At 52.8% G+C, this 25,489-nt stretch overlaps 2 protein-coding genes across 2 annotated transcripts in view; one reads left to right on the top strand and one right to left on the bottom strand.

Moving 5' to 3' along the window:
- SLC13A2 (solute carrier family 13 member 2) overlaps window positions 1–9,994 on the bottom strand; it is a 35,238-nt gene extending 25,244 nt beyond the window's left edge. Inside the window, exon 1 of the mRNA XM_083480248.1 lies at window positions 9,674–9,994. Coding sequence (XP_083336374.1) covers window positions 9,674–9,766 — 93 coding nt within the window. The 5' untranslated portion in view covers window positions 9,767–9,994. The remainder of the gene's footprint in view (window positions 1–9,673) is intronic.
- An 8,917-nt stretch (window positions 9,995–18,911) lies between these two features.
- SLC46A1 (solute carrier family 46 member 1) lies at window positions 18,912–25,123 on the top strand (the record flags this gene model as incomplete). The annotated part of the gene is made up of 5 exons (XM_083480831.1): window positions 18,912–19,256; window positions 20,566–21,418; window positions 22,427–22,510; window positions 23,926–24,082; window positions 24,945–25,123. The coding sequence occupies 5 exons, from the start codon at window positions 18,912–18,914 to the stop codon at window positions 25,024–25,026; spliced, it is 1,521 nt and encodes a 506-aa protein (XP_083336957.1). The 3' UTR covers window positions 25,027–25,123.
- Window positions 25,124–25,489: the final 366 nt, after the last annotated feature.

The following is a 25,489-nucleotide window of genomic DNA, read 5'->3' as shown; positions in this document are numbered from 1 at the left end:
AGGGCTCTTGTGCCCCCCATAAGGGAATAAGGGCAGAGTTTTGTTTATTACACTTTCTTTCTTTCTTTCTTTCTTGAGCGCCACATTCACAACAACCCTGCAAGGTAGAGTGAGTCCCCTTCTTGGCAAATGAGAGGGTGTGTCTTTCCTGAGGATGTCATGCTCTGCTTGAAGGGGGGGTGGCAGAGAGAAGGAAGTTGCCAGCTCTCTCTGTTTTCAGCTGTGCCTCAGATTCTACTCCCCCCCCCCCGAAAGGCTTGACTGCATAATTGGTTTTTAAGGTTTGTAGCTGGAGATTGTGTCAACAATGCAGAGCATGAGTGAGAAAACTCTTGCCTCAAGGTCCACTTTCCTTCCCAGGGAATTTTCCGGGGGCCGCATGCCTGGGGTGGGTAGGGCTGCAGACACAGGTAAAGCAATGGATGGCCCGACTCGGTCCTGCATTCCTTGCCCTCATTCAAGCCGTGCAAAAGTCCAAGGTCTCTATACATACTATTGCAGTAATTTATGTACAGGTTGGGGGAGGGGGTTGCCCCTCCAGCAGATCTCAGGCACATGCAGCCCACTACCAAAAGCAGCACAATCACTTTTGTGACTTTTGTGATTTGTCTCCACAAAACACTTCATCACAGTTTCTTCCTATCTATTCAAAGAGCCTTTGCAGCACGATACCAAATGTAAGAATTCACTGATAAATGTATCTATGTACTGGCTCACTGGAAAAACTTCATAAATTCCTATAGACAGGTGAGCTCAGCTACTCAGCAGCCCCTCTGCCTGAGGGATAATCCCTGGCTTCCTGATACCTGAGTGCCAGACAGGTAGCCATTCCAGAAACAGTAAGGAACCCAGATGAAGACAAAAGGGTGGGATGAACTGGGCTGGGAAACAGGGAAATGGAAAGATCTCTTTTGTTCCACTTGATGGGTGTTTGGTGGAGGGCAAGGGGAACCATGGGGCAGGGTCCAGGATGCTCAGATTACAGCCACCAGACCTCCCCTTTCATGATGTAACTGTGATGTAAGAGTGATGTGGTTTGGGGGGGTGTAACATGGGGATTAGCAGCTAATAACAGTTTGGGGGCTCTTTTATTCGGGGCTTCCATCTTGTTCCACCTGGTGGCAGGTGGGAGTCCTGTCTCGACAGTCTTCAATCAAGACCAAGCCTACTGGCTGCTGTTTTGCTCTGGTATTCCTGGCTGGTGTCCTTGTTTTTTGTCCAAGGGACCCCTCAGATACTATACAACCCATCCCTCTGTTTCTCCACCCAGGTTATTATTACAGAAGCTCAAGAATTCACCATTGCAAGCAGGAGGAGCACTCAGGGAGAGCGTGGAGCAGGATTGCGGGGCTTGGAAAGAAGATTGGAGCCCTTCAGGCAGGAGGGGGCTCTGGGGGGGGGCTGGGTGGTCAGAGGCAGCAGCGCTTCTGAGCACGAGTTGCTGGAAACTGCAGAAGGAGAGAGTTGCTCTTGCGCCCAGATATCCTGCTTGTGACCACTTAGGTGGCCACTGTGAGGACGGGATGCTTCTCTAGCTAAGTTCCCATTGGCCTGATCCTGGAGGGTGGAGCATGAGGCACCTAATCCTAGGGTCATGGGTTCAAGTCTCACCACGTTGGGCAAAGATTCCTGCATTTCAGGGGGTTGGCCTAGATGACCCTCGTGGTCTCTTCCACCTACGATTCCTTGGTTCTTCTGATGTACCTGTTTGCAAGGGGGGTGGCTTAGGGTGAGCCCCAATGCCCAGCTACCCACACATGGCTGGGTAGAGAGGAAGGGTGGACAAGGCTGCTTGCCTGTTGTTGCAGGTCATGTTCTGGTTTCTTTTGACGAGGAAGGATGGGCCTCTCGTCTCTATGAACATCATGATCATGACCCAGCATTGTGTTCTCACAGTGGCCAAATACCTCCAAATAATCCAGATAGACTACCTCTGGACCTGGAGGTTCCATCAGAATGTAATAAGAGCACTGCGCTCACAGTGGCCAGTCAGGTGCCCCAAAGATAAGAACACAAGCAGCATCCGAGTGCAACAGTATGCTCCAATTGTTGTTCCCAATAATAATAAGAATAAATTTTATTTATACCACGCCTTCCCTGCCAAGACCGGGCTCAGAGCAGCTAACATCAAATATATGACACATTACCATAAAATCAAGCCATCAGTTAAAACACATCTTAAAATCAAGTCAGAATCAAAGTGAAATCCAATCATATGGCAACCGCAAAATAGGAATGAGGACCTTAAATGCTCAACAGGCCTAACTGTTTATGCTGATCTCATATGAGCCTGTGAGAAAGCTTGGGGGGGGGCCACTTTCATGCCAAGTTCTTTTAAGGAGAGAGGGGGAGTCAGACTGGACCCCGGCCAAAGGCCTGGCGGAATAGCTCCATCTTGCAGGCCCTGCGGAAAGATGCCAAATCCCACAGGGCCCTGGTCTCTTGTGACAAAGCGGTCCACCAGGCCGGGGCCACAGCCGAAAAGGCCTTGACCCTGGTTGAGGCCAGTCTTCTTTCCTTGAGGCCCAGGACCTCCAAGATGTTACTATCTTGTATTCAGAGGTAGACTGCCACTGGACATGGAGGTTCTGCTGTCACAATGGACCTCCTTAAGAAGAACCTAGATGGATCAGGTCAGTGGTCCACCTAGTCCAGCCTCCTGTTCCTACAGTGGCCAACCAGGTGCCCCCAAGGGAAATCCACAAGCACACGAGCAACATTCCCCTCTCTTGCGGTTTCTAGGAACTGGTATTCTGAAACCTCTGGAACAAGACAGATCCAGCCCTTTCTTTGGGCTGTGGACCATGAAGCCTCTTTTGTTCCTCTAAATTGTTGTGCTCTCTGCCTTGGCTCGGGATCCTGCTTCCTGGGTAGCAACAGAGCGAGAGACAGGTGAAGAACTTCCTGAAACCAACAGCCTCTTATCAGCCACATCATCCCCATTAATCTCTGTTTTCCTCCTCCTCAGCTGACTTCAGCACAATGCTCTGTTTTATTGCCCATTCTGCGGCATGAGCGTGCTGCCAAGGGCAGAAGAGTTCACTGCCCGCCCCGCAGGGTTGGTGTTTCTCCTCCCCTGTTGCCACCCGAGATGCGTCTCTTGCTGGAAGAAAACCCTGAGGGCCGGCGATGCCTAATGCCGTCGAGGCTAAACAGCCACAGAATCATAGAGTTGTAGGTCTGGAAGTGTCTAACCTGCTGAAATGCAGAAATTGCAGCTAAGGAATCTTTGACAGATGGTCGTCCTCAGTTAAAAATTGTCCAAGGAAAGCAAGACCCCCACTTTCCAAGGGAGTCCGTTTCACTGCTGAAAAGCTCTCACCATTAGAAAGTTCCCTTTTTTTGTAATTTGACTCCACTGGAGCCAGAGGCAGTGTAGTGCAGTGGTTAGAGTGTTGGAATAGGAGCTGGGAGAGACCAGGGTTCAAATCCTCCCACTCTGTCATGTTGGGTGGGCCTTGGGGCTCAGTCGCTGCCTTTCAGCCTAACCCACCTCACAGGGCTGTTGTGAGGATTAAACAAGGCCCTAAACGCCCCAGTATCCCTGAGTGTCTCCATGCCCATCGTTCAGCCCAGACACAGAGGTCCAGCTCCGAGGGCCTTCTGGTGGTTCCCTTATTGTGAGAAGTGAGGTTACAGGGAACCAGGCAGAGGGCCTTCTCGGTGATGGCACCCGCCCTGTAGAACACCCTCCCACCAGATGTCAAAGAGAAAAACAACTACCAGACTTTTAGAAGACATCTGAAGGCAGCCCTGTTCAGGGAAGTTTTTAATGTTTGACATTTTATCGTGTTTTTAATCTGTTGGAAGCTGCCCAAAGTGGCTGGGGAACCCCAGCCAGATGGGTGGGGTACAGATAATAAATTATTATTATAATTATTATTATTAGGAGGGGGAGTACCGTGTATGTCACCTTAAAGCTCCCTGGAGAAAAAGCTGTGATATAAATGCAATCGATAATCACACAATCATAGACTTGTAGGGTTGGGAGGGACCCCAACGGTCATCTAGTCCAACCCCCTGCAATGCAACAGATACAGTAAATGGAAACGGAATTGGATTCCCCCCTCCCTCCAAAGGATATTGCGGGTGGTCCTATCCTGAGAGGGGCCACTTTGCCTCTAGGAAAGAAGGTCGGAGGTGTTCCTTGGCTGAGGGCCGTGATATTTAAGCAGTCTTGCAAGTGGATTTTAATTGTGTCTCGTGGACGTGGTTTAGGAGGCACTGCCGGGCGAGTTTAATTGGCTCAAGGCAGAAACAACTTTCGCTGATTTACACACCCTCATTTATGGTCCATCACCGCTTTATGGCTGCTTTATCACCTTGGCAGATGCGGCCTGTGGTGGATGAGTAATGAGCAGTTCTGGGTTTGCTTTTGAAACGGGGCTGTTTACTCTGCCTTGTGCAAAACTTGCTTTTCGCTATGACGGGGGCAATCAGAATAAGGGCCACTGACTGACTGCTGATTCAGGACTTTAAATTGTGCTTTTACATCAAATTCCTGCATATACTATAATGTTTTACGGTTGCTATAGCCATTGGCTAAGGCGAATAAAGTTTTATCGGTCTCTCTTTTCTCTACGACAAGAGGCAGAAGAAAACCTCCCTTGCTGGGAGATCAAGGACCGAGAAAAGAAAGGACTCTTTTCACACAGCATGGCGTTAAACTTTGGAACTCCCTGCCACAGGAAGAACCTCATCTTGTAAAGTAAACCTGTACCATGGCTCCCTTTTTAATTGTCTTTTTCTAAATTGCAGCTCATCAACAATTTAGAGCTAGCAGCACATCTCTGGGGTCTCAGTCAGAAGCCATCTCTTTGGGTTATTATTTTTTTAAAAAACTAGACGTGTTGAGGAAATTTCACCTTGGCTCTTCTGCATGCAAGGGGCTCTAACACCGAGCTAAGGTCCTTCAAGACCCCCAGGTACTTCCTCTTGAAACCAGCCCTTTATCTGAACTCATGAGGACTAGAATCTTACTTTAGTTCTAGGAAAAGGCCCACTGCTCAGTGGCAGAGCTCCAACTTTGCGTACGGAAGGTCCCAAGTTCAGTCCCCGGTGGCATCTCCAAGTAGGGCCAGCAAAGAAAGACTCTCTCCCTGAAAGCCTGGGGAGCTGCTGCCAGCCAGAGTCTGCAATACTGAGCTGAGTGGACCAAGGGTCTGGCTTGGAATAAGGCCACTTCCTCAGTCCCTATTTGAATCAGACCTGAACTCAGAACCATAAGGACCAGAATCTGGACTTGAGTTGGGATGGGGCGGAGGAGAACCTGCAGGTAATAAAGGACGAAAGTTCTGGGCCAATTGCTGGCGCTGCTGGCGGGGAAACAGGAGATCAGGTTAGTCACGGACTCTTCTGGTCTCCTTGGAGCAAAGAGGCGAACTCTGGCCCCTTAAAGTGTAACTTCTGTCTGCCCAGCTGCTGCCCTCTTGACCCCGGCCAGGGGTCAAAGCATCTCAGGCTTAAAAATTGATAGACAGCTCTCCCACGCTCCCTCGTCACCTTCTTTGTGGGTTGAAAGAGACCATGCAGGACTTTGATTTAAGGAGGGCCATCGCCCAGTTGCAGAACACCTGCCTTGCATGCAGAGGGTTCGACCCCTGATGGCCTCCCCAGGTAGGACTGGGGAGAGCGCTCGTGTGAAACCCTGGAGCAGGCACAGGCAAACTCGGCCCGCCAGATGTTTTGGGACTACAACTCCCATCATCCCTAGCTAACAGGACCAGTGGTCAGGGATGATGGGAGTTGTAGTCCCAAAACATCTGGAGGGTCGAGTTTGCCTATGCCTGCCCTGGAGAGTCAGTTCAGACAGTACTGAGCAAGACAGACCAGTGGCTCTGACTCGGTATAAAGCAGATTCCTAGTTAAACCAGAACCATGAGGACCAGAAACTTAGAATCAAAGAATCGTAGAGTTGGAAGGGACCCCAAGGATAATCTAGTCCAGCCCCCTGCAGTGCAGGAATATGCAGCTGTCCTTTATGGGGATCGAACCTGCAACCTTGGCATTATTCAGCAGCACACTCTAACCAACTGAGCTATCCAGGCTGACTTGTTTAAAGCTTTAGGAGGGTGAATAAGACCTTTATGCTAGAGCACCTGCCTGGCATGCAGAAGGCCCCAGGTTCAACTCTCAACAGCATCTCCAAGCAGGACTACTGAAATCTCTCATCTGAAAGCCTAGGGAGTCGCTGCCGGTCAGTGTAGGCAATGCTGAGGTAGATGGACCAATTGCCAGATTTGGCCTTAAGCAGTTTCCTATGTTCCTATTGAAATCATCCATTTATCCAGAACCATGAGGACTAGAATCTTACTGTGTTTCTAGTGGGATGAGCCAGACATCTGTGCTAGAGCATTCACAGAGGCTCCAGGTTCAGTCCCTGATGGCATCTCCAGGTAGGGCTGGGGGAGACCCCTGGCTGAAATCCTGGGGAGCTGCTGCCCGTCTGTGCAGACAATACTGGTACCTAAGAACATAAGCAAAGCCTGCTGGATCAGGGAAGTGGCCCATCTAGTCCAGCCTCCTGTCCTCATAGTGGCCAACCAGATACCCCAAAAGGAGACCCCCAGGACCCACGCACAAAAGCCACTCTCTGCTCCTGCAGTTTCCAGCAACTGGTATTCAGGAGGCAGAACCGAGCCACCCTGGCTAGCAATCCTCAACAGCCCTCTCCTCTTCCGTGAATTTGTCCAATCCTCTTTTAAAGCCATCCAAGCTGATGGCCATCACTGCCTCCTGTGGCAGGGAGTTCCACAGTTCAACGATGCTCCGTGTGAACGACGCACCTTCCCCAAATCTATAATCTAGATCATGGGTAGGCAAACTAAGGCCTGGGGGCCGGATCTGGCCCAATCGCCTTCTAAATCCGGCCCGCGGACAGTCCGGGAACCAGCGTGTTTTAACATGAGTAGAATGTGTCCTTTTATTTAAAATGCAACTCTGGGTTATTTGTGGGGCACAGGAATTCGTTCATTTCCCCCCCTCCAAAATATAGTCCGGCCCCCCACAAGGTCTGTGGGACAGTAGACCAGCCCTCTGCTGAAAAAGTTTGCTGACCCCTGATCTAGATGAACCCCTGGTCAGACTCGGTGTGAGGCAGATTCCAATGTTCCTGAGGGCCAATTTGGGGAGGTGGGAAAAGCGAGCATCTCTGCTCTGTAGCTCAGCATGGAAGAAGCTTCCCAAAGAGGGGGTGTCGTGCTTCCACAAAGATTCAGGTGATCATCTCAGAGGGTGAGGAAGAAGCCACAGCTTCTGCCATGCAAGGAGTGTGGTCTAGTGGTTAGGGGCGTCAAACTGAGACCTGGGAGACCAGGGTCCCCAATCTCCGCTCCTGGGACCTTCCTATCCAAAGGTCAGGATTTTGCAGTGGGTCGGGGGTGGGAGTGTCCTCCAAATCAAGGCTTGGCCCATCTGGCCCAGGGACCCTCTCTCCAGTCCATTTGCCCAGCATTCATTTCTTTTGACACCTTCCCTGCAGCTGGAGTCCCTTCACACCTGGAGGGCAAGACGGGGAGTGAGCTGGAAGGGGTCCAAGCAGGAAACTCAGCGTCCAGAATAGGAGCTGGCTGCTGTTTGGCTCCGGGGTCAGGCTGCTTACGTAACTGGGAAATGGGCATGAAGGCAGCAGCAGAGCTCGACGAAAGGAGGTGGTCCTGCTAAAAATGCTGTCCTGTGCCCAAATTGCGCCTCTCTGCTCCAGATCCCTGAGGACTAGACTCTTGCAAGGGGTGGGGTTTCAAAGGAAAGGACCACAGCTCCGTGACAAAGCACCTGCTTCGCCTGCAGAGGGTCCCAGGGTCAGTCGCTGGCAGCAGGGAGTGCCTGGGGAAAGCTGCTGCCACCTGGAGAGCTGCTGCCAGCCAGTGCAAGCACCACTGGGTGGGGAAAAAATGTCGGATTTGTATGTGCTTTGGGGGTTGGACTAGATGACCCTTGGGTCCCAACTCTACCATTCTATGATTCTTAACATACTACAGTTCCCAGGATTCCTTAATGAGAGGCTACCAATGATGGTGCTACCAATCATCTGCTACCAATGAATGGTGTAGTTTATCTTCTCCAAAAGAGCTGGGTTTTACCTGCTTTTCCAGGCATCAAGCTATTTTGCCTTTCCTTTCCTCACCAAAAGCCTCTTAACTTTTCTCTACTTCTCTCTGAAGGTTCCAGCATAGGACGCTGCCTGCCCGGGAATGAGGCAGTGACTCTTTGGGGAGAATACCTGGCGTTGTTACCAGCACTGCCATTGGGGATTGTACCTGGGACACCCTCCTTCATGCCAAACCGGTGCTCAGCACCACTCAGCACCACAGCCCTTGGAGCAGGTTATGGGAGACGGTTCCACGGGTGCCGGGGGGGGTGCAATTTGAAAGGCTCCTGCAGCTGCCAAACTTTCTCCTTGGATCCTCCTTGGAGCTTGCAATATGAAGGCCACTGCATGCAAACCCTCCGAGTTGCATTCCAAGGCACACAGAAACCCAGGCTTGACCTTAAACTGTGGAACTCCCTGCCACAAGAGGCAGGGATGGCCTCCAACTTGGATGGCTTTAAAAGAGGACTGGGCAAACCCACGGAGGAAGAGAAAGCTATTGCTTCCATTTCTCCCACTTCATATAGACTCATAATAGAGGGGGGAGGGACCCCAAAGTTCACCTAGGTCCTAGTCCAACCCTCTGCAATGTAAGAATCACAACTAAAGACACTTTGCTCCACCTGCAGGGCTCTTCCAACTTGTAGGTTCCCATTTCATTTAGATTCCCAGCCCCCCACGCTGTGGCCGTCAGGTTAGAACAGGGGTAGGCAACCTAAGGCCCGTGGGCTGGATGCGGCCCAATCACCTTCTCAATCCGGCCCACAGACAGTCCGGGTGTTTTTACATGAGTAGAATGTGTGCTTTTATTTAAAATGCATCTCTGGGTTATTTGCGGGGCATAGGAATTTGTTCATTCCCCCCCCCCTTCAAAATATAGTCTGCCCCCCCACAAGGTCTGAGGGACGGTGGACCAGCCCACAGTTGACCCCTGGGTTAGAAGATGCTTGGAGGGCCTCCAATTCCTGTTATTATGTTAAATTATCTGTCGCTTCTGCCCTCTGTACAGCGCAACACCAACAGGGGCTTATCAGCAGCGTCCCCAGCAGTCGCTCCTCCTGCTGAAGAGGCAAGCTGCTTTTCAGGTGCCACAATTTGAGGTGGCTCGCCTCTTCAGCGTGTTCCGGAAACGGCAAAGGAAACATTGCTTCTTTGGGACATGGTGTTCTCTCACTATTGTTATTGCCATCTTTGGGGACCGCCTGGAAGATGGGGGGGGGGAGTGTTTCCCTCTGCAAAGGGACTGTGGTGTCACAACCTCGACCCCCCACTTTTCCTCTGGGAGCAAAACCCTGTGCAGCTCAACAGCTGTTCCTTCACCCTAAGCACTGCCCATAAAAGAAAATTGTGCCTTGATGGCTTCACTGCTTGGATCCTGCAGCCGCTGGGACAGGGCAAGGGAATCTCTCCTTTGTTGGGTGACAGGTGGCCCTCTGTCATGGATGCTTGAGATTCCTGCATCGCAGGGGGTTGGGATAGATGACCCTCGGGGTCCCACCCAGCTCTACAATTCTAGGATTCTCTGAATCCCCGACGACTCTCCTTTTCCATGGCGAGGGGCTCAGGACCCAGAGAGCGACTTACCTTGTAAGGTAGTAGCAGGGGCAGGGGGAGACAGAGGAAGGGGGTCAGCAGGACGATCAGGTAGTTCCTGTGCGCCAGAATCTCCCTCCACATGATGGTGGGGGACGCTGCCTGCCTGGGCCGAAAGGAGCTCTCGATCTCGCCTCCGAGGCTTTATAAAGGCTCCGGGGCACCTGGCAGCCGACCTTGGCACCTGAGCGCCCTCCTGCCGAGGAAGAAGAATCAGGAGCTGCTCGAAATCTTCCCCGGGAGAAACTCCTGCGCGCTCGCCAAGTTAACTCTTTGGCAGCCTCCCAGTTCAACGCTCCCCGGCGCACACCTGTGACTCAGGTGCGCGGATCTCGTTCTCCAGGTCGGGCTGGCGAAACCCGCCTCCAAGTTCCCACGCGCGGCAGCCGGCAAGAGACTCGGCGAGGCGGCGGCGGCGGGGCCGCTTCAGTTTGTGGGCGTCTGCTGGCAGAAACTTCTAGGCCAGACTTGCCGCCCCCCAAAAAGTGCCGCCCTCCAGAAGTTTGGGGCTGCAGATGCTCCCCGAGACGCATGGGAGGTGTTCGCAAAGATATCGGGAGGCGCACCACCAGGCTGGGAGCAGGCTCGATGGGGAGGATGAGCCTGTAAGCCGAGTTGCAGCCCCAACACACACACAGCGCCTTGGCCTGAAACCGTGGAACTCACTGCCACAAGAGGCAGCGGTGGCCACCAACTTGGAGGACTTTGAAAGAGGATTGGGCAGATTCGTGCGGAAGGAGAAGGCCATCAGTGGCTACTATTAGCCACAATGGCTGCGCTTCTTCCACTGTTGGAGGCAGTGAATGCGGGGGTAAGGAGGGTCTACATTGCATTTTCACACGTTCAGTCCCATCGTGAACTCCTGAATGCTTTCCAGATGTATGAAACTTGTTTGTTTTGCTTATTTAAAATACTGCACGTGTAATTTGAAATAAAAAAATAAAAATGGGCTGCAAGAGGCTTTCTGTATTATTATTTTTTAGGGGGATCTGTTTTCCTCCTTTTCGCATGCTATCATTCACTGGAGGGAATCAGCAGCCACTCCCCCCCCCCCGGATTAGAGGAGCGACACTGCCAGTAATATTTGCAGAGCCCCTTGCTCTTTCTCCAAAGTCCCCTCCCTGTTTGACAGCAACCCTGGGAGGTAGGCAAAGTTCAGATACAAGAATCTGGTCCAACCTCTACCAACATTACGCATTTGTATTGGTTCTGCGCCAGTCTAAGTTTCGGCCCCAACCACAAAACTTTGGAACTGGAATTGGTCCGGTCCCCCATCTCCCACAAAGCTACAGTTTCCAGGTTTCTGGGAATGGGTTAAACCAAGATGTCTGTAATATAGGTAGGGGAGGGAGAGGGCTGTGTTTATTATGGGATGGGTGATCATGCAGAAAATATTATCACAGCATCTGCACGCCCTGGTTGGCATAGAATGGCGACCTGCCTTCTCCCCTTCACCTACCCACCAATTTAACCTAAAATTAACCTTTCGAGGAAAAATCCAATGTTTATTGTTATTGTTATTAATTATCTGCTTCATGACCAAGTTATCGAAGCAGGGCACAGTGAGATAAAATAGCAAAGATTGCAAACTCAGGAAAACACCAGGAGAGTCTTGCGGGATCTGGCCTGGGGCTCCTCCAGCCCATTCTTCTGCGCTCACAGCAGGCGACCAGATGCCTATTATGGGAAACCTTCAAGCAAGATCCAAGCACAAGAACCAAGGCAGAGCAGAGCCATCGTGGCTAGAAACCATTGACCATAAAAATTAAAAAATTCAAACCAAACCCGCTCTGCAATTTTCTGAATGACCCCCCTTCTGGAAGCACCTCCACCCCCAAGACTAAATTTAAAATAATAGAACTGTAGGGTTGGAAGGGACCCCAAGGGTCATCTAGTCCAACCCCTACAATGCAAGAATATCGGCTAAAAGGGTCCCATTTTGCAGGCTGGGGTTAAAGGTGGAGCTTCCTGGCTCTACTTCTGAAGGGCTCCATACACACCATATCTTATCACCCCCCCCAAAAAGCCACCCATCCTGGGAACTATAGTTCCCAGCACCCTGTAGTTCTTGTTTGGGGGAGGAAGAGCTCCCAATGTACTCAGAGCTTGCCCTTCTCATCTGGCCTCCCAGTGACTCTATCTGCTCGTGGTGGGAGGAGGTCCAAATTGGGGATTCCCTTTCCTTGTGCTCCTGCTGCAGCCCAGGAAGGTTGAGGAGGGGGTTAATCCCCAGAGAAAGACACACCCGTCCCCAACACTTGATCCTCGGGGTGTGGGCGCACGTGCAGAGTGGAGCGGGTGTCGCAACAGGCCCTGTGTGCCAACTCCTGGGAGAAGGACAAGGAAGTGAAACGCGGCTGCATGCTTTCTCTGTAAAGGGTGAAACTGAATACCCAGAGGCAGCCTCCCTCCCCTCTCACGGCATCGCCCCGCTCGGCACCTAAAGCGCCTTCAACGCGCGCTCAAATAATCCCAGGAACTGCAGCAAACTGTATAGCGGTTTGCCGGCGGCGCCGGGATCCTGTGCGAACGGAGCATCCTCCCGGGCGTCACGACGCCTTCCTTCGCCCCTGCTCAGACCCACCACCTGTCCTGGCTTGACCGGGTCTTCCTGGATCACAGAAGTAAATCCCGGCTTCTGTTTTGATCCCAGAATGTCCCGTTTTTGGGTCCAGGGCTCTGGTGCAAGTCCTGGACCAAGAGACACTCCATCGGATGGTCGTCAGCAGCGTCGCATCAGAGCACTTCCCCGTCCAGAGCTGTGGCTCGACTCTGCGGATATTTGCCAGAGCGCCAGGCGGGAGGGGGCGAGCAGGGGGTGAGGGTGGGGAGGGCAAGTGGCAAGAGTGGGCAGGGGGTGCCCCAAATTTAGTTAGGAAAAGTTGGAGCGTGAGTTTTGTGGCTGAGCAGGAATTTGAACCCTGCTCTCTCCCCGGTCCCTAGTCCAGGAGTCCAACCATTACACCCCGCTGGCTCTGTTTTTAAGTCCGGGAGCCACATTGTCTCACGGGAAATGTTTTGGGGGCCAGGGGTCAGCCATGAATGGGCTGGGGGCCAAAGTGGGTGGGGCCAGAGGCAAAAGCAGCAGAGGAACGGATGTGACTCTAACCTTTGTACGTTAGATTATATTTCCAGCCGCAGGAAAGTTAGAGAGGCACATCTCCAGGAACGCAAGAGGCAAGATCACAGCTCAAGGCCGCATTCCAGCCAGCAAAAACATTCAAAAAGGTGGCAGAGCAGGGGAGACCGGGGGTGTGGTCTGGAGAGAAGGGGTGTGGCTTAGGGAGAGTGCTGAGGTCCAGATTGAAGGGCCTGGGGGGCCAGATATGACTTCCAGGACTGAGGCTTGCCATTGCAAGAGCTCTCTCTCTCTCTTTCTCTCTCTCTCTCTCTGATCTGATAATTTCCTTATCTGACGCCTTTTGCAACATTATGCTGCAAAGTCAGCACATTATGTAAGATCATAAATCCATTAAAAATATCCCTGTAATAATTAAACCATCAAACTTGTGAGTGTGTGAAAGAGAAAGAGAGATCGCATCCCTTTGCTCTGCTTGGCTGAGGTTCCCCTTCCAAAGAGGTATTTCAAGAAGCAAAGGGAGGGAAGAGGGAGGGGAACAAGACCTGCAGGAAGCTGGATCATGGCCAAGGTCATGGATTGTCTGGGGAGAGGGGGGGCTTTTTGCTTTCGCTCCCCCTCGCCCGCTCCTCTGCAGCCACACCTTGGAAACCACAGAGGCCTCTGCAGCTCAATTACTGAACAAATAAATAATAATTAATGTGTGGTAGTGGTGCCAAAGCCAGGTGGCTCTGGGGGTCTGGGCACCCACCATTTTTTTGTGGGTGCCCGGCATCCGCCCCCCACCGCTGCCACACACAGCCTGCTGCCATTACTGGCTGCCACCCGACCCCTGGTGCTCCAGGGTGGCAATGGCAACTAGATCAGGGCTAGCAAATCTCCAAACCTCCAAATCTCCTGGTCTGCCCCACAGAGGACCTTAAGGTCCATGAACAACCATAGTTTAGAGGTCCCAGGTCCTAAGGAAGTCAGACTATCCTCCCCCAGGGCCAGGGCCTTCTCAGTGATGGCTCCGACCTGGTGGAATGCTCTGTCCCATGAGACCAGGGCCCTGCAGGATTTAATCCTCCTTCCATTGGGCCTGTAAGACAAAGCTGTTCCGCCTGGCCTTTAATTTGATTTCAACCTGATCTTTCATTTCCCTTCTCTTCCCTCCCCCTCCCCTTTTATGAAGATCATCCGCTCTGAGACCCCACAGCTAATTCTCCCCTGGCCTCCTTGCTGGCCCAAGTGGGACCAATTCAGCCAGCTAGCCCTGGGGATTATCTAATGCTTAAAGGTAAAGGGACCCCTGACCATTAGGTCCAGTCATGGCAGACTGGGGTTGCGGCGCTCATCTCGCTTTACTGGCCGAGGGATGTGGCCAGCATGATGAAGCTGCTTCTGGCGAACCAGAGCAGTGCACGGAAACGCCGTTGACCTTCCCGCCGGAGTGGTACCTATTTATCTACTTGCACTTTGACGTGCTTTCAAACTGCTAGGTTGGCAGGAGCAGGGATTGAACAATGGGAGCTCACCCCATCACAGGGATTAGAACTGCCGACCTTCCAATCAGCAAGCCCTGGGCTCTGTGGTTTAACCCACAACACCACCCGCGTCCCTATCTAATGCTTATTTCCCCTAAATTGATTTTTGATTTTTATTGTTTTTCATGTTTTTGCACTGTATTTTATGCTGCTTTTATAATTAAGTGTTTTAAATTTGTTGTTAGCTGCTCTGAGCCAGGCTTTTGAACCGGGTAGGGATGGGTATAAATAAAAATTTGTTTATTTATTTATTCAGAGCAGGAGAGTTCACAACCTCCTTATGTTTTCTCCTTTCCAGCACCTTTCGTCACCAGAGATACTGCCAGGGAAGGAACGTGGGTCCTTTGACCTGCAAAGCAAGGGCTCAGCCCCAGAGCGGTTGCCCCACATGGGCCCTCCACGTGGAGCGTGCACAAGGCCAGTCATTGTGCAAAGGATCCCAGAGCTCGCGCCCTCCACTCTTGAGGGCGTCACAAGCACAAACATCCGTCTCCAGCCCATCCTAGCCGGTAATGGGGTGGTTGTGATGGTTTTCATTTCCTCCAAATGAACTCTGTGCCTTCAGGGCTGCTTAGGAGGAAGCCCTTTTCTGCTGCTATAGCAATTATCGCAGTCCTGTTCCCCTCCGAACATTGCGCTCTCCGAAGGACAATGCCAGCCACAAGAGCATTGCTCTGCCCCTTCTCCAGAAGCCAAGAAACCTCATCATAAATCAGTCTCATAAATTACTTCTGGGAATAATAAGGAGAAGGAGCGGAGGGCCGTCAAACCTTGAAAAGGGATCATTTACCTTTTGCAGCTGGGAGCAGGCCCAAGGAGCAAAGTCACCGCCCGGGAGTATTGATTTATTTCGTAAAACCTATATGCCGCTTGTGTTTTGTTTTTTAAAGTCGTCAAAGCGATTCACGAGAAGATTAAACAATAAAACCAAGGGGAAATCACTCTAAGAATTCCAGAAGAGCACCTGGCTGCACCTGGATGAGGCCAAAGGGTCTCAGCCAACATTCTCCCTGTGACTCGCAGGATGTCCCAGAGGGAAGAAGCCCACAAGCAAGGCCTGAGGGCAACAGCAGCAAGTGTTCCCTGTCAACTGGCATTCAGAGGTAGACTGCCCATGGGCATGGAGGTTCTGCTGTCACAGCAGACCTCTGGAAGAAGAGCCTGGCTGGATCAGGCCAAAGGCCAAATGGCCCCATTGACAAGCGGAGGTTGGAGGGTTGCCCCAGTGGGAAGCGCACAAGCAAGGAGGACCTGAGCTCAACAGCACCAACTTCCTCCACTTGTGATTCCCAGTGTTGTAAACAAAAATTGCCCTTTTCCCTTATGGGGTATCCAAGAGCCCATATAGAGTCCTTACAGAGTTCCCTATTGGTAGGAGAAAAGAACAGAGGCCAACCAGAGAATATTGAGAAGCAAAGCAGCTAGTGAGCCTGATCTTTATTGATCTGTTGCAACAGGGTCCTCACTCACCACACGAAGGAGAGAAGGAGGAACCCAGAAAAATGGAGCGCAAGGCCTTATAAAGACTTTTGAAATTGCCACCCTGTAGATCAAGACCACCCCCAGAAACATCATACATACATCACAGAAGGGGTGTAACCCAAGACCACCCCTCAGATACATCATACCTACATCACAGAAAAGGCAGTCTAAAACAGAAATTTGAATGTTGTTTTTCTCTTGTCATTTATCTCCTGTCTGGCAGGTTACTTGATTGAATTGCCTGGAGAGCCTGGCCAGTCTTTTGTAGTGATAAATACTTAGTTCCTGGGCCAGGTCACAGAAATACCCTTAAGACAGGATTTGTGAAGGAAAAGACAATGGGGAGTCTTGTCCATTTTCCTTTGACCTTGCAGAGAAAACATTTGGTCAGTTTGGGAATAAAAAATGGTTCTAGGTTGGTCTTCCTGTGCTGATCTATGTATGTGCTTGTTTGGTACACTTATAAACATTTAACATATAACTAAGACTGAGCCTTGGGCTTGCTGATTGGAAGGTTGGCGGTTCGAATCCCCGCAATGACGGGGTGAGCTCCCTTTACTCGGTCCCTGCTCCTGCCAACCTAGCAGTTCGAAAGCACCTCAAAGTGCAAGTAGATAAATACCGTAGGTATCTGGCGGGAAGGTAAACGGTGTTTCCGTGTGCTCTTCTGGTTTGCCTGAAGCGGCTTAGTCCTGCTGGCCACATGACCCAGAAGCTGTACGCCAGCTCCCTCGGCCTATAGAGCGAGATGAGCGCCACAACCCCAGAGTCGGCCACGACTGGACCTAATGGTCAGGGGTCCCTTTACCTTTAAGACCTCGAAATTCCTATCACACCAGCAATTCCGAGGTAGACTGTCCCTGGGTGTGAAAGTTCTGCTGCCACCGTAAACCTCCATATGGAGAGCCCTGTGAGTGCATCAGACCAAACCAGATGCCCACAACCTGAGCCCAACAGCAGAAACTCTCTCCACTTGAGACTCCCAGCATTTACCACTCCGAGAACAGAGCCTGGAGAACAGAGCCTTATTTTCCACAGCCGGATCTGCCTGACCCCTTTTAACCCTTAGCTGTCCCGAGAGAGAGGAACAGCTGCTTCCCTGTTTCTCAACCTCCTGTCCTCTTCGGAAGCGCTGAGAGGAGCACATAGAGTCCCTGGCAAAAGTCAGGCCCTGCAATCTGCAATTATGGGTCATAAACGCCTGGTCGGGTTCACTGGCTGAGGCTGGGGAGGGGCTCTCTGCACCCTGGTCCTGCTTGCAGCCTCAGCTGGGTTCACAGCCCCAAGGAACAAGGAGGGCACGACCACTGGGCTCTGCCGCCAGCACACCCGCATCTCCTCAGAGGGCAAAGAACAGGCTCCAAAGCCACAAGGAGGCGCCTCCTCACACCATCGGGATGGTTGATTGAGTCCTGATATGTTCAAAGGAGAAGCGCAGGAAAGCCTCGCAGCTACTAGGGGAATATGTAAACACTTTGGGGAAGAATGTGGTTAAAAGGTGTTGGGAAGAACTGGGGTGATTGACAGGGTTGGGTGATGGGCTCATGTTTCTACATGCCAAACACTCCTACTTTGTGACATATTTGTGATGTCTCGATGATGCTGTTGAAAAATGTATTATGGGAGAGGTCTTAGAAGTTCATGCAACCCCATGTTCAGGGGTTTGTGTGTTTGAACCTTGTTGCGACAAATAAAAATCAGATCTACTGACCGCTATTTGCTTCTTTAACTTGGCTGGAGATCCTTCTTTGCTGACCCAGAGAGATCCGCGGGAAGTTGCACCCCGACCAGATGGGCAGGGGAGTAAATCCGCACCCCAGGATTTTCTCCTTATCAAGGGGTTGGTTTTGCTCTCTGCGTTTTTCTTGAAGCTGTGGAGCAGTGAAAATCACTGTGGTCGAAAACCATTTTGGGATGTTGATCTTGGTAATCAAGGGCTATTGGCTGTGATTTCTATGCTCAGTCTCCACCTGCAGAAGCATTAACCCTTCTGAAGAGCAGGCGCTGGAAGGCGCATCAGAGGAGAGGGCTCTTGCGCTGGGATCTGGCTCGCAGCGTTTCCCAAGGGCCACTGAGAGAACAGGAGGCTGCACTAGAGGAGACCCCTGGGACCTGATCCAGTGGGGCATATGTTGTTCATTAAATGTTCAGCTTTCATTATTTTTAAGGAAAGCAATGACAAACCGAGACAGCATCTTAAAAAGCAGAGACATCACCTTGCCAACAAAGGTCCATACAGTGTTACCTCGGGTTACATACGCTTCAGGTTACAGACTATGCTAACCCAGAAATAGTACCACGGGTTAAGAACTTTCCTTCAGGATGAGAACAGAAATTGTGCTCCAGCGGCGCGGCAGCAGCAGGAGGCCCCATTAGCTAAAGTGGTGCTTCAGGTTAAGAACAGTTTCAGGTTAAGAACGGACCTCTGGAACGAATTAAGTACTTAACCCGAGGTACCACTGTATAGTTAAAGCTATGGTTTTCCCAATAGTGGTGTATGGAAGTGAAAGCTGGACCATAAAGAAGGCGGATCACCGAAGAATTGATGCTTTTGAATTCTGGTGCTGGAAGAGACTCTTGAGAGTCCCATGGACTGCAAGAAGATCAAACCTATCCATCCTTAAGGAAATCAGCCCTGAGTGCTCACTGGAAGGACAGATCCTGAAGCTGAGGCTCCAATACTTTGGCCACCTCATGAGAAGAGAAGACTCCCTGGAAAAGACCCTGATGTGGGGAAAGATGGAGGGCACAAGGAGAAGGGGACTACAGAGGACGAGATGGTGGGATGGTGTTTTCGAAGCTACCAGCATTAGTCTGACCAAACTGGGGGAGGCAGTGGAAGACAGGAGGGCCTGGCGTGCTCTGGTCCAGGGGGTCACGAAGAGGAGGACACGACTAAACGACTCAACAACAACAAAGTAGCCAAGTGTCTAGTCCCTATGAATCGAGGAGAGAGGAAGCCAAGCATGCCGGCAGGATTCTTCCCACTTCCCCAGGCTCTCTGGACGCCGCCGTCTTGCCGTGGCGTCACGGCAGGTCGGCGAGAGCCGCGGCGCTTCCCTTTCCGCCGGCGGCGCCGGCATCGCCTTCCTCCGCGTCCCGCGCCCCGACCGCCGCCTCCTTCCCTCCTGCCGACCTGGCCATGGCCCGCCCTTCGCCCTCGCGTCGGGCCGGGCGGAGCTGGTGGCCGCTCCGCCCCTTGGTCGCTGCTGCCGCCGCCGCCGCCGCCATGGCTGAGCAGGCGGCGGGACCCCCGGCGGAGCCGCCCGGGGACGAGCCGGAGCCGGAGGAGGGGGCGCGCCCGCGGGCCGGCTGCTTGCGCCCGCGGGCCGTGGAGCCGGTGCTGCTGCTGGCCACGCTGGCCCTGGGCTTGCAGGGTCCGCTCTGCACCCAGTACCTGTGGGAGCGCCTCGGCGCCGGGAAGGGCAGCGCCGCCCGGCCGGGAGGAGGATGCGCCAACCGGAGCGGCTCCGCCGAGCAGGAGGAGGTGCGTGGCCCTTCCAGGCGCAGCCCCCGGCCCCCAGGGGCTCTCCGGGCGCCTTCAGGGTCAGGGACCCCGGGGGGTGCCCGGCGGCAACGGGGCTGGCCTGGGGTAGACTGCGCCTGAACGGGGAAGCTCACCGGACAGGCAGGCTCTCTGCAGCCGGGAAGGCACGTTCTTGCTCCATCAGGATCAGGACCACTGGCACAGACTGGCAGCAGTTCTCCTCTGGGTCTCAGGCTGGGGGTCCTGCTGTTGTTGCTGCCTTTGTTTCTCTCCCACCTTTTGCTCCAGGCTGGGACTCCAGGTGGGACTCCAGAGAAAAACAAGCGCAGAAACACAGATAAAATAGGAAACAGCCATTCAAAAGTTTTTAAATAGGAATTGAATAGAAACCACATATTTAAAAGAAAATGAAGAAGAATGTTTGTGTGTATAAAAGATAATAGGGGCTCTGTGGCTTTTTTTGTTCTTACTTTTATTATGTATTTCATGTTTTTATCTTGGATTTTAATGCGGAACCAACCTGAGATCTATGAATGAAGGGTGGTATGCAAATTTTAAAAACAACAACAACAACAACAACAACAATAGCAGCACCAGCCTTTATGGCATACCTAAGAGACTGCAGACGTATAGACCAAGTCAGACCCTCCGGACTCCCAGCTCAGTATTGCCTACACTGACTGGCAGCAGCTCTGTGGGGTTTCAGGCAGGGGAAATTCCCAGTTCTAAGTTATTTATTTATAATAGATATTTATATACTGCTGTATCTTAAAAATATATCACAGTGGTTTTCAACAATGTAAAAACATAAAACCGTACACTAAAATAGTAAAAAAATGAAACTGAGTTAAAAGCAAACAAAGAATTAAAAGCAAACACCAGCCAGCCCTTGTATTCGTCATGGCCTGCCTTGACCAGGCGGAATAGAAAAGTTTTTAGTAGGTGCCCGCTGCATCTCCAGTGGCAGGGAGTTCCACAAGACTGGGTCCATGACCCTAGAGGCTTGGTTTTTCATTGTTGTCAAGTGAGCCACACCACGGGTGATCTCAGTGAGCAAGCTAGGATAGAAGGGCTCAGGCGACCCCTTAGGGATTGTAGACGCAAGTCGCTCGGGGCTTTGTACGTTAACGCAAGACCCTCGAACGCAGCTCGGCAGCAGGTGGGCATCCTTTGTTCTTGGCCAGCAGCTCCTGCCAGCAATCCAGCCGCACCAGCTGTAGCTTCTGAACCAGGCCCAAGGGCAGCCCCACGAAGAGCGTCCAGCTCCCTCCTGCTGCCTCACGGCCCTCTGCCTTCCTCTCTCTCTCAGGAGCTGGAGACCCTGGTGGCTCACTGGAACCTCTACCTCAACCTGGCCGGCTTCCTGGTGGGCCTCTTCTCCGTCACGCTGCTCGGCCCCTGGAGCGACTCCGCGGGGCGCCGCCCAGCCCTTGCCATCGCCTCTCTGGGCATGGCTCTGCAGGCGGCCATCTTCCTGGCGGTGATGTCCCTCCGGCTCCCCGTGGCCTGGCTGCTGCTCGGCCGCATCCTGGCTGGCCTCTCGGGTGACTACAACCTCATCCTGGCCGCCTCCTTCGCCTACGCGGCCGACGTCAGCGACCGGCGAGGGCGCACCTTCCGCGTGGCCGTCCTGGAGGCCTGCCTGGGCCTGGCGGGGATGGGCGCCAGCCTCCTGGGTGGGCAGTGGCGCCATGCCCAAGGCTACGCGGCTCCCTTCTGGCTGGCCCTCTCCGCTAGCCTCGCCGCCGCTCTCTACGCCACGGCCTGCCTGCGGGAATCGGTGGCGCCCAGGCGGCCCACGAGGCTCCTCACCCTCCGCCATTACGCCTCCGTCCTCCGCCTCTATGCGCCCGGCGCCCGGGGCTGGGAGTGGCGCAAGCTGCTCCTCTACTCCCTTGCCTTCTTCCTGGTGGTCAGCGTGCATTTCGGGGCCTCGGACCTGCTGGTGCTCTACGAACTGAGCACCCCGCTCTGCTGGGGCTCGGAGCTCATCGGCTACGGCTCGGCTGCTCACTACCTGGCCTACCTATCCAGCTTGCTGGGCCTGCGGCTGCTGCAGACCTGCCTCAGAGACGGCTGGGTGGCCGAAGCCGGCCTGCTCTCCAACGTCCTGGGCCTGGGGACAATCGCGCTGGCGAGCACCACACCCCTGATGTTCACAGGTGGGAGGCGTTGCTTGAGGGTTGGAGAGTTGGGACACCCGGCGGTCATCTAGCCCAACCCGCCAGCCGCGCAGGGGTCGCAACTAAAGAGTTCCTGGCAGATGGACACCCAGCCTCTGCTTAAAAACGTCCAGGGAATGGGAGTCCATCTCCCAAGCACCTGTGTAGAATAAGGAAGCTGGACCAGATGGGTCCCTGGCCTGATCCTGCTGCCGGGCTCTCCGCATGGAGGCCTACTGTGGGAGCAGAGCCTCCATGCTCAGGGGCAGCCTACCCCTGAAAACCAGGCGGTGCAGAGCTGAAGAACCGTTGCCCTTGGCTCCTGCTTGTGGGCTTCCCGTGGGGCAGCTGGTAGGCCACTGTGGGGAAAGGGGGTTGGGCTAGAGGGGCCACTGGCCTGATCCATTTCATTCTGTGCTGCATGCCCTCAGTGTCGGGAGGCAGTGTGCCTCTGAATTCCTGCACTGCGGGGGGTGAGACTAGATGACCCCTGGGTGTGCCTCCACCTCGGGAGATTATAAGATTCTGTGAGCCCCGGTGGGTGGGAAGCGCAAGCGAGGAGATCACACTCAGGACCCAAGTGCAACTGCGGCTTTCCCTTTGTGCTACCTGGTTGGCATAGGAAGCCGTGCTAGAATCGCAGAATTGTAGAGTTTGGAGGGAACGCAAGGGTCATCTAGCCCCCTGCAGTGCAGGAATCTTTTGGCCCCACGTGGGACTTGAACCCAGGACCCTGAGATTAAGCATCTCCTGCCAACAGAGCCCCTTGGGCCTGATCCAGCAGGCTCTTATGTTGCTCTTGTGGAACCTCCAGGCCCAGAGGCAGTCTATCTGTATTCCTAGAGAGCACTAACTGTGTTCCCCTTCCAGTGTCAGAGACATTCAGTGCGTCTGAATGGCAGTTGCTGGGACATCCATGGACACTTAAGTTTGCCCCAAACCGAAGTCCGCCATGTTAGTTCATTTCAGTGGGTCTCTTCCTTTTCTTTCTCCTCCTTTCCCCGACAGGATACGGCCTCCTCTTCCTCTCCATGACTGCCACACCTGTGATCCGCTCCAAGTTATCCAGGCTGGTTGATGAGAAGGAGCAAGGTAAGCCGAGCAAGGGTTCAGGGACCCACAGCCAGATCACCTGACCCAGAATGCATTGGGGCAACATGCAGCAAACATGGCCGACAGCTAGGACTGATGGGAATTGTAGTTCGGTAATATCTGGAGGGCCAAAGCTTCCCACTGCTACCATAAGGACTAGAGACTTAGAAAAAAACAAACTCAAAAGTTTCTAGTCCTCGTGGCAGGAGTGGGAAGCTTTGGCCCTCCAGCTGTTTGTTGCACGCCAGGCCCTCCTGTCTTCCACTGCCTCCCGCAGTTTAGTCAAACTCATGCTGGTAGCTTCAAGAACACTGTCCCACCATCTCGTCCTCTGTCGTCCCCTTCTCCTTGTGGCCTCCATCTTTCCCAACATCAGGGTCTTTTCCAGGGAGTCTTCTCTTCTCATGAGGTGGCCAAAGTATTGGAGCCTCAGTTCAGGATCTGTCCTTCCCGTGAGCACTCAGGGCTGATTTCCTTCAGAATGCAGAGGTTTGATCTTCTTGCAGTCCATGGGACTCTCCAGAGTCTCCTCCAGCACCAGAATTCAAAAGCATCAATTCCTCGGCGATCAGCCTTCTTTATGGTCCAGCTCTCACTTCCATACATCACTACCGTACTGGGAAAACCATAGCTTTAACTATACAGTGGTACCTCGGGTTAAGTACTTAATTCGTTCCAGAGGTCCGTTCTTAACCTGAAACTGTTCAGCCTTCTTGATGGTCCAGCTCTCACTTCCATACAGCTGTTACTGAACTACAACTCCCACCAGCCCCAGCAAGCCTGGCCAGAAGACAGAGATGGCGGGCGTTGCGGTCCAGCAATGTCTGGGAAGGGGTCCCCACTCCCGCCATGTGGGCGCAAGGAGCGCTCGGGAGCATGCCTGCTCAGGTGGCAGAATATAAGATTTGCAGGGGGTGGCAGAGGGCAGAGATCCCTTGCCCCACATCTCTCTTTCTTCTCCCATGAGCAAAATGAGCTGCAAGAATCAGCGGTTGTGCATTTACTGGAGAAGCACAACAGGCGTTGTTTGGCTGCCTTGAGGACCTCACCTCACGCCCAAACACCCCTCCTGGGTGGGCTCCCAAATCAGCCGACACCTCCCTCTGTGTGTGTGTTGCTGGGGACAAAGAGCAAGTTCAGATCCCCAGCTAGGAAGGTCTGGACATCACAGAACTACAGTTCCCAGCACCCTGGGAAGAGCAGACTCCTTCATAAGATGGTCTTTCCTTGACTGGAGAGGTCAGGTGGGCCACCTGTCAGGAATCCTTGAGCTGCAATTTCTGCATTGCATGGGGTTGGACTAGAGGACCTTTGGGGACCCCTTCCATTTCTATGATTTTATGAAAACACCCACCGTTGGGAGCATGCCCCTTGGGTGTCCCATGTGTGCTTCAGCTCTCTGCTCTCCCCTCCAGGCGCTCTCTTTGCTGCCGTGGCCTGCGTGGAAGGTCTCTGCTCGCTGGTGGCCACAGGGGTCTTCAACTCCCTTTACCCCGCCAGCCTCTCCTTCATGAAAGGCTTCCCCTTCCTCTTTGGGGCCGTCCTCCTCCTCGTTCCAGCCGCCATCATCGGGTAAGTCCTCCTCTCTCCATCTTGACCATCCTGGCTTCCTGCATCACACGGTCACATAAGAGCCGCCTGGCTGTGGCTGAGTCAGGCCAAAGGGAGCCCTAGTGGCAGCTACTCAAACTGCAGCATGACGACAGCCTTCCGTTGTTATTTATATAGGAAGAAATGGGATAAGTGTATAAGGATAGCCTGGCTTGTTCAGGCAAAGGGGCCCATTGAGTGCAGCCTCCTGTTCTCACAGAGGCCAACTAGATGCCCCAATGGGAAACCCACAAGCAAGATCCGGGCCCAAGAGCAACTCTCCCCTCCTGCGGTTTCCAGCAAGCTGGGATTCCAGCTGCCTCCAGCCATGGAAGTGAAGCAGAGCCTCCTAGCTAGGAACCCTCCAGAACCCTCTCCTCCTCCATTAATTTGTCTAATCTTCTTTAAAAGCCATCCAAGTTGTTGGCTATCCCTGTCTCATGTGGGAGGGAGTTCCACAGTGTAACTCTGCACTGTGTGAAGAAGTCTCAAATCTTCCATCCATCAGTTTCATTGCAGAATTCTATAAATTCCTGTAATGTCACCATTTAAACTAAAAAGTCCCAAACACAGCAATTTTTCTTCCACCCCTCTTGATCCATTTGGGTTGCCCTTTTCTGAAACATTTCCCAACTCTGCAATGTCCTTTTTGAGGTGAGCAACCGGAACTGTACATAGTATTCCAAATGCAGCTATATCGTGGCATTAGAAGAGCTGCAGTTTTAATTTTTGTTTTCCTAATGATGCCTGGCATGGCAGTCGCCTTTCCCTGGGCTCTATCGGCTCCATTCCTCGGAGGTCCTTAACTCTGCCCCTTTTCTCTCTGCCCCCCTCCCTACCCCAGGTGGATCGAAATCCAGGACTCAAAACCTGACTACAGCCACTTTGCCGACATGCCTGGTCCGCTGCAGGAGGCAGAACAATGACCCGCTGAACCGGAGTTGCCACCCTTCCGGAAAGCAGCAGCTGAGTTCTGCACGTGCCTCTCCAATGACTTGAAAACAATTTCCTCTTGGCTCTTCACGTTTGGCCTTTTAATGTAACTTGGGGGGGGGGTAACTTTCCTCTGAGACATGCTTTGATCTCTGTGTTACTGGATTGGGTGTGTCATGAGGACTAGAACATTTCTTCAGATCTGTGGAGCTGGGAGTAGGAATCCTAACCAGGGGAGTGAGATTGTGTGTGTGTGTGTGTGTGTGTGTGTGTGTGTGTGTGAGAGAGAGAGAGAGAGAGAGAGAGAGAGAGAGAGAGAGAGAGAGAGAGAGAGAGTGTTAGTGGGCTTGGTGTGTGCCATTCACATTGGCTTTTAGGGGAGATCACAAAGAAAGCTCCCTTTTCCCTCCCACAAATCTCTTCCTTGCCCGTTCTGGGGGTATCACCCACCCCAGC

Source organism: Podarcis liolepis, assembly GCF_965112155.1.
Source record: "Podarcis liolepis genome assembly, chromosome: 16".
NCBI lineage: Eukaryota > Metazoa > Chordata > Lepidosauria > Squamata > Lacertidae > Podarcis > Podarcis liolepis.
This window is presented reverse-complemented; position numbering and strand designations above follow the sequence as displayed.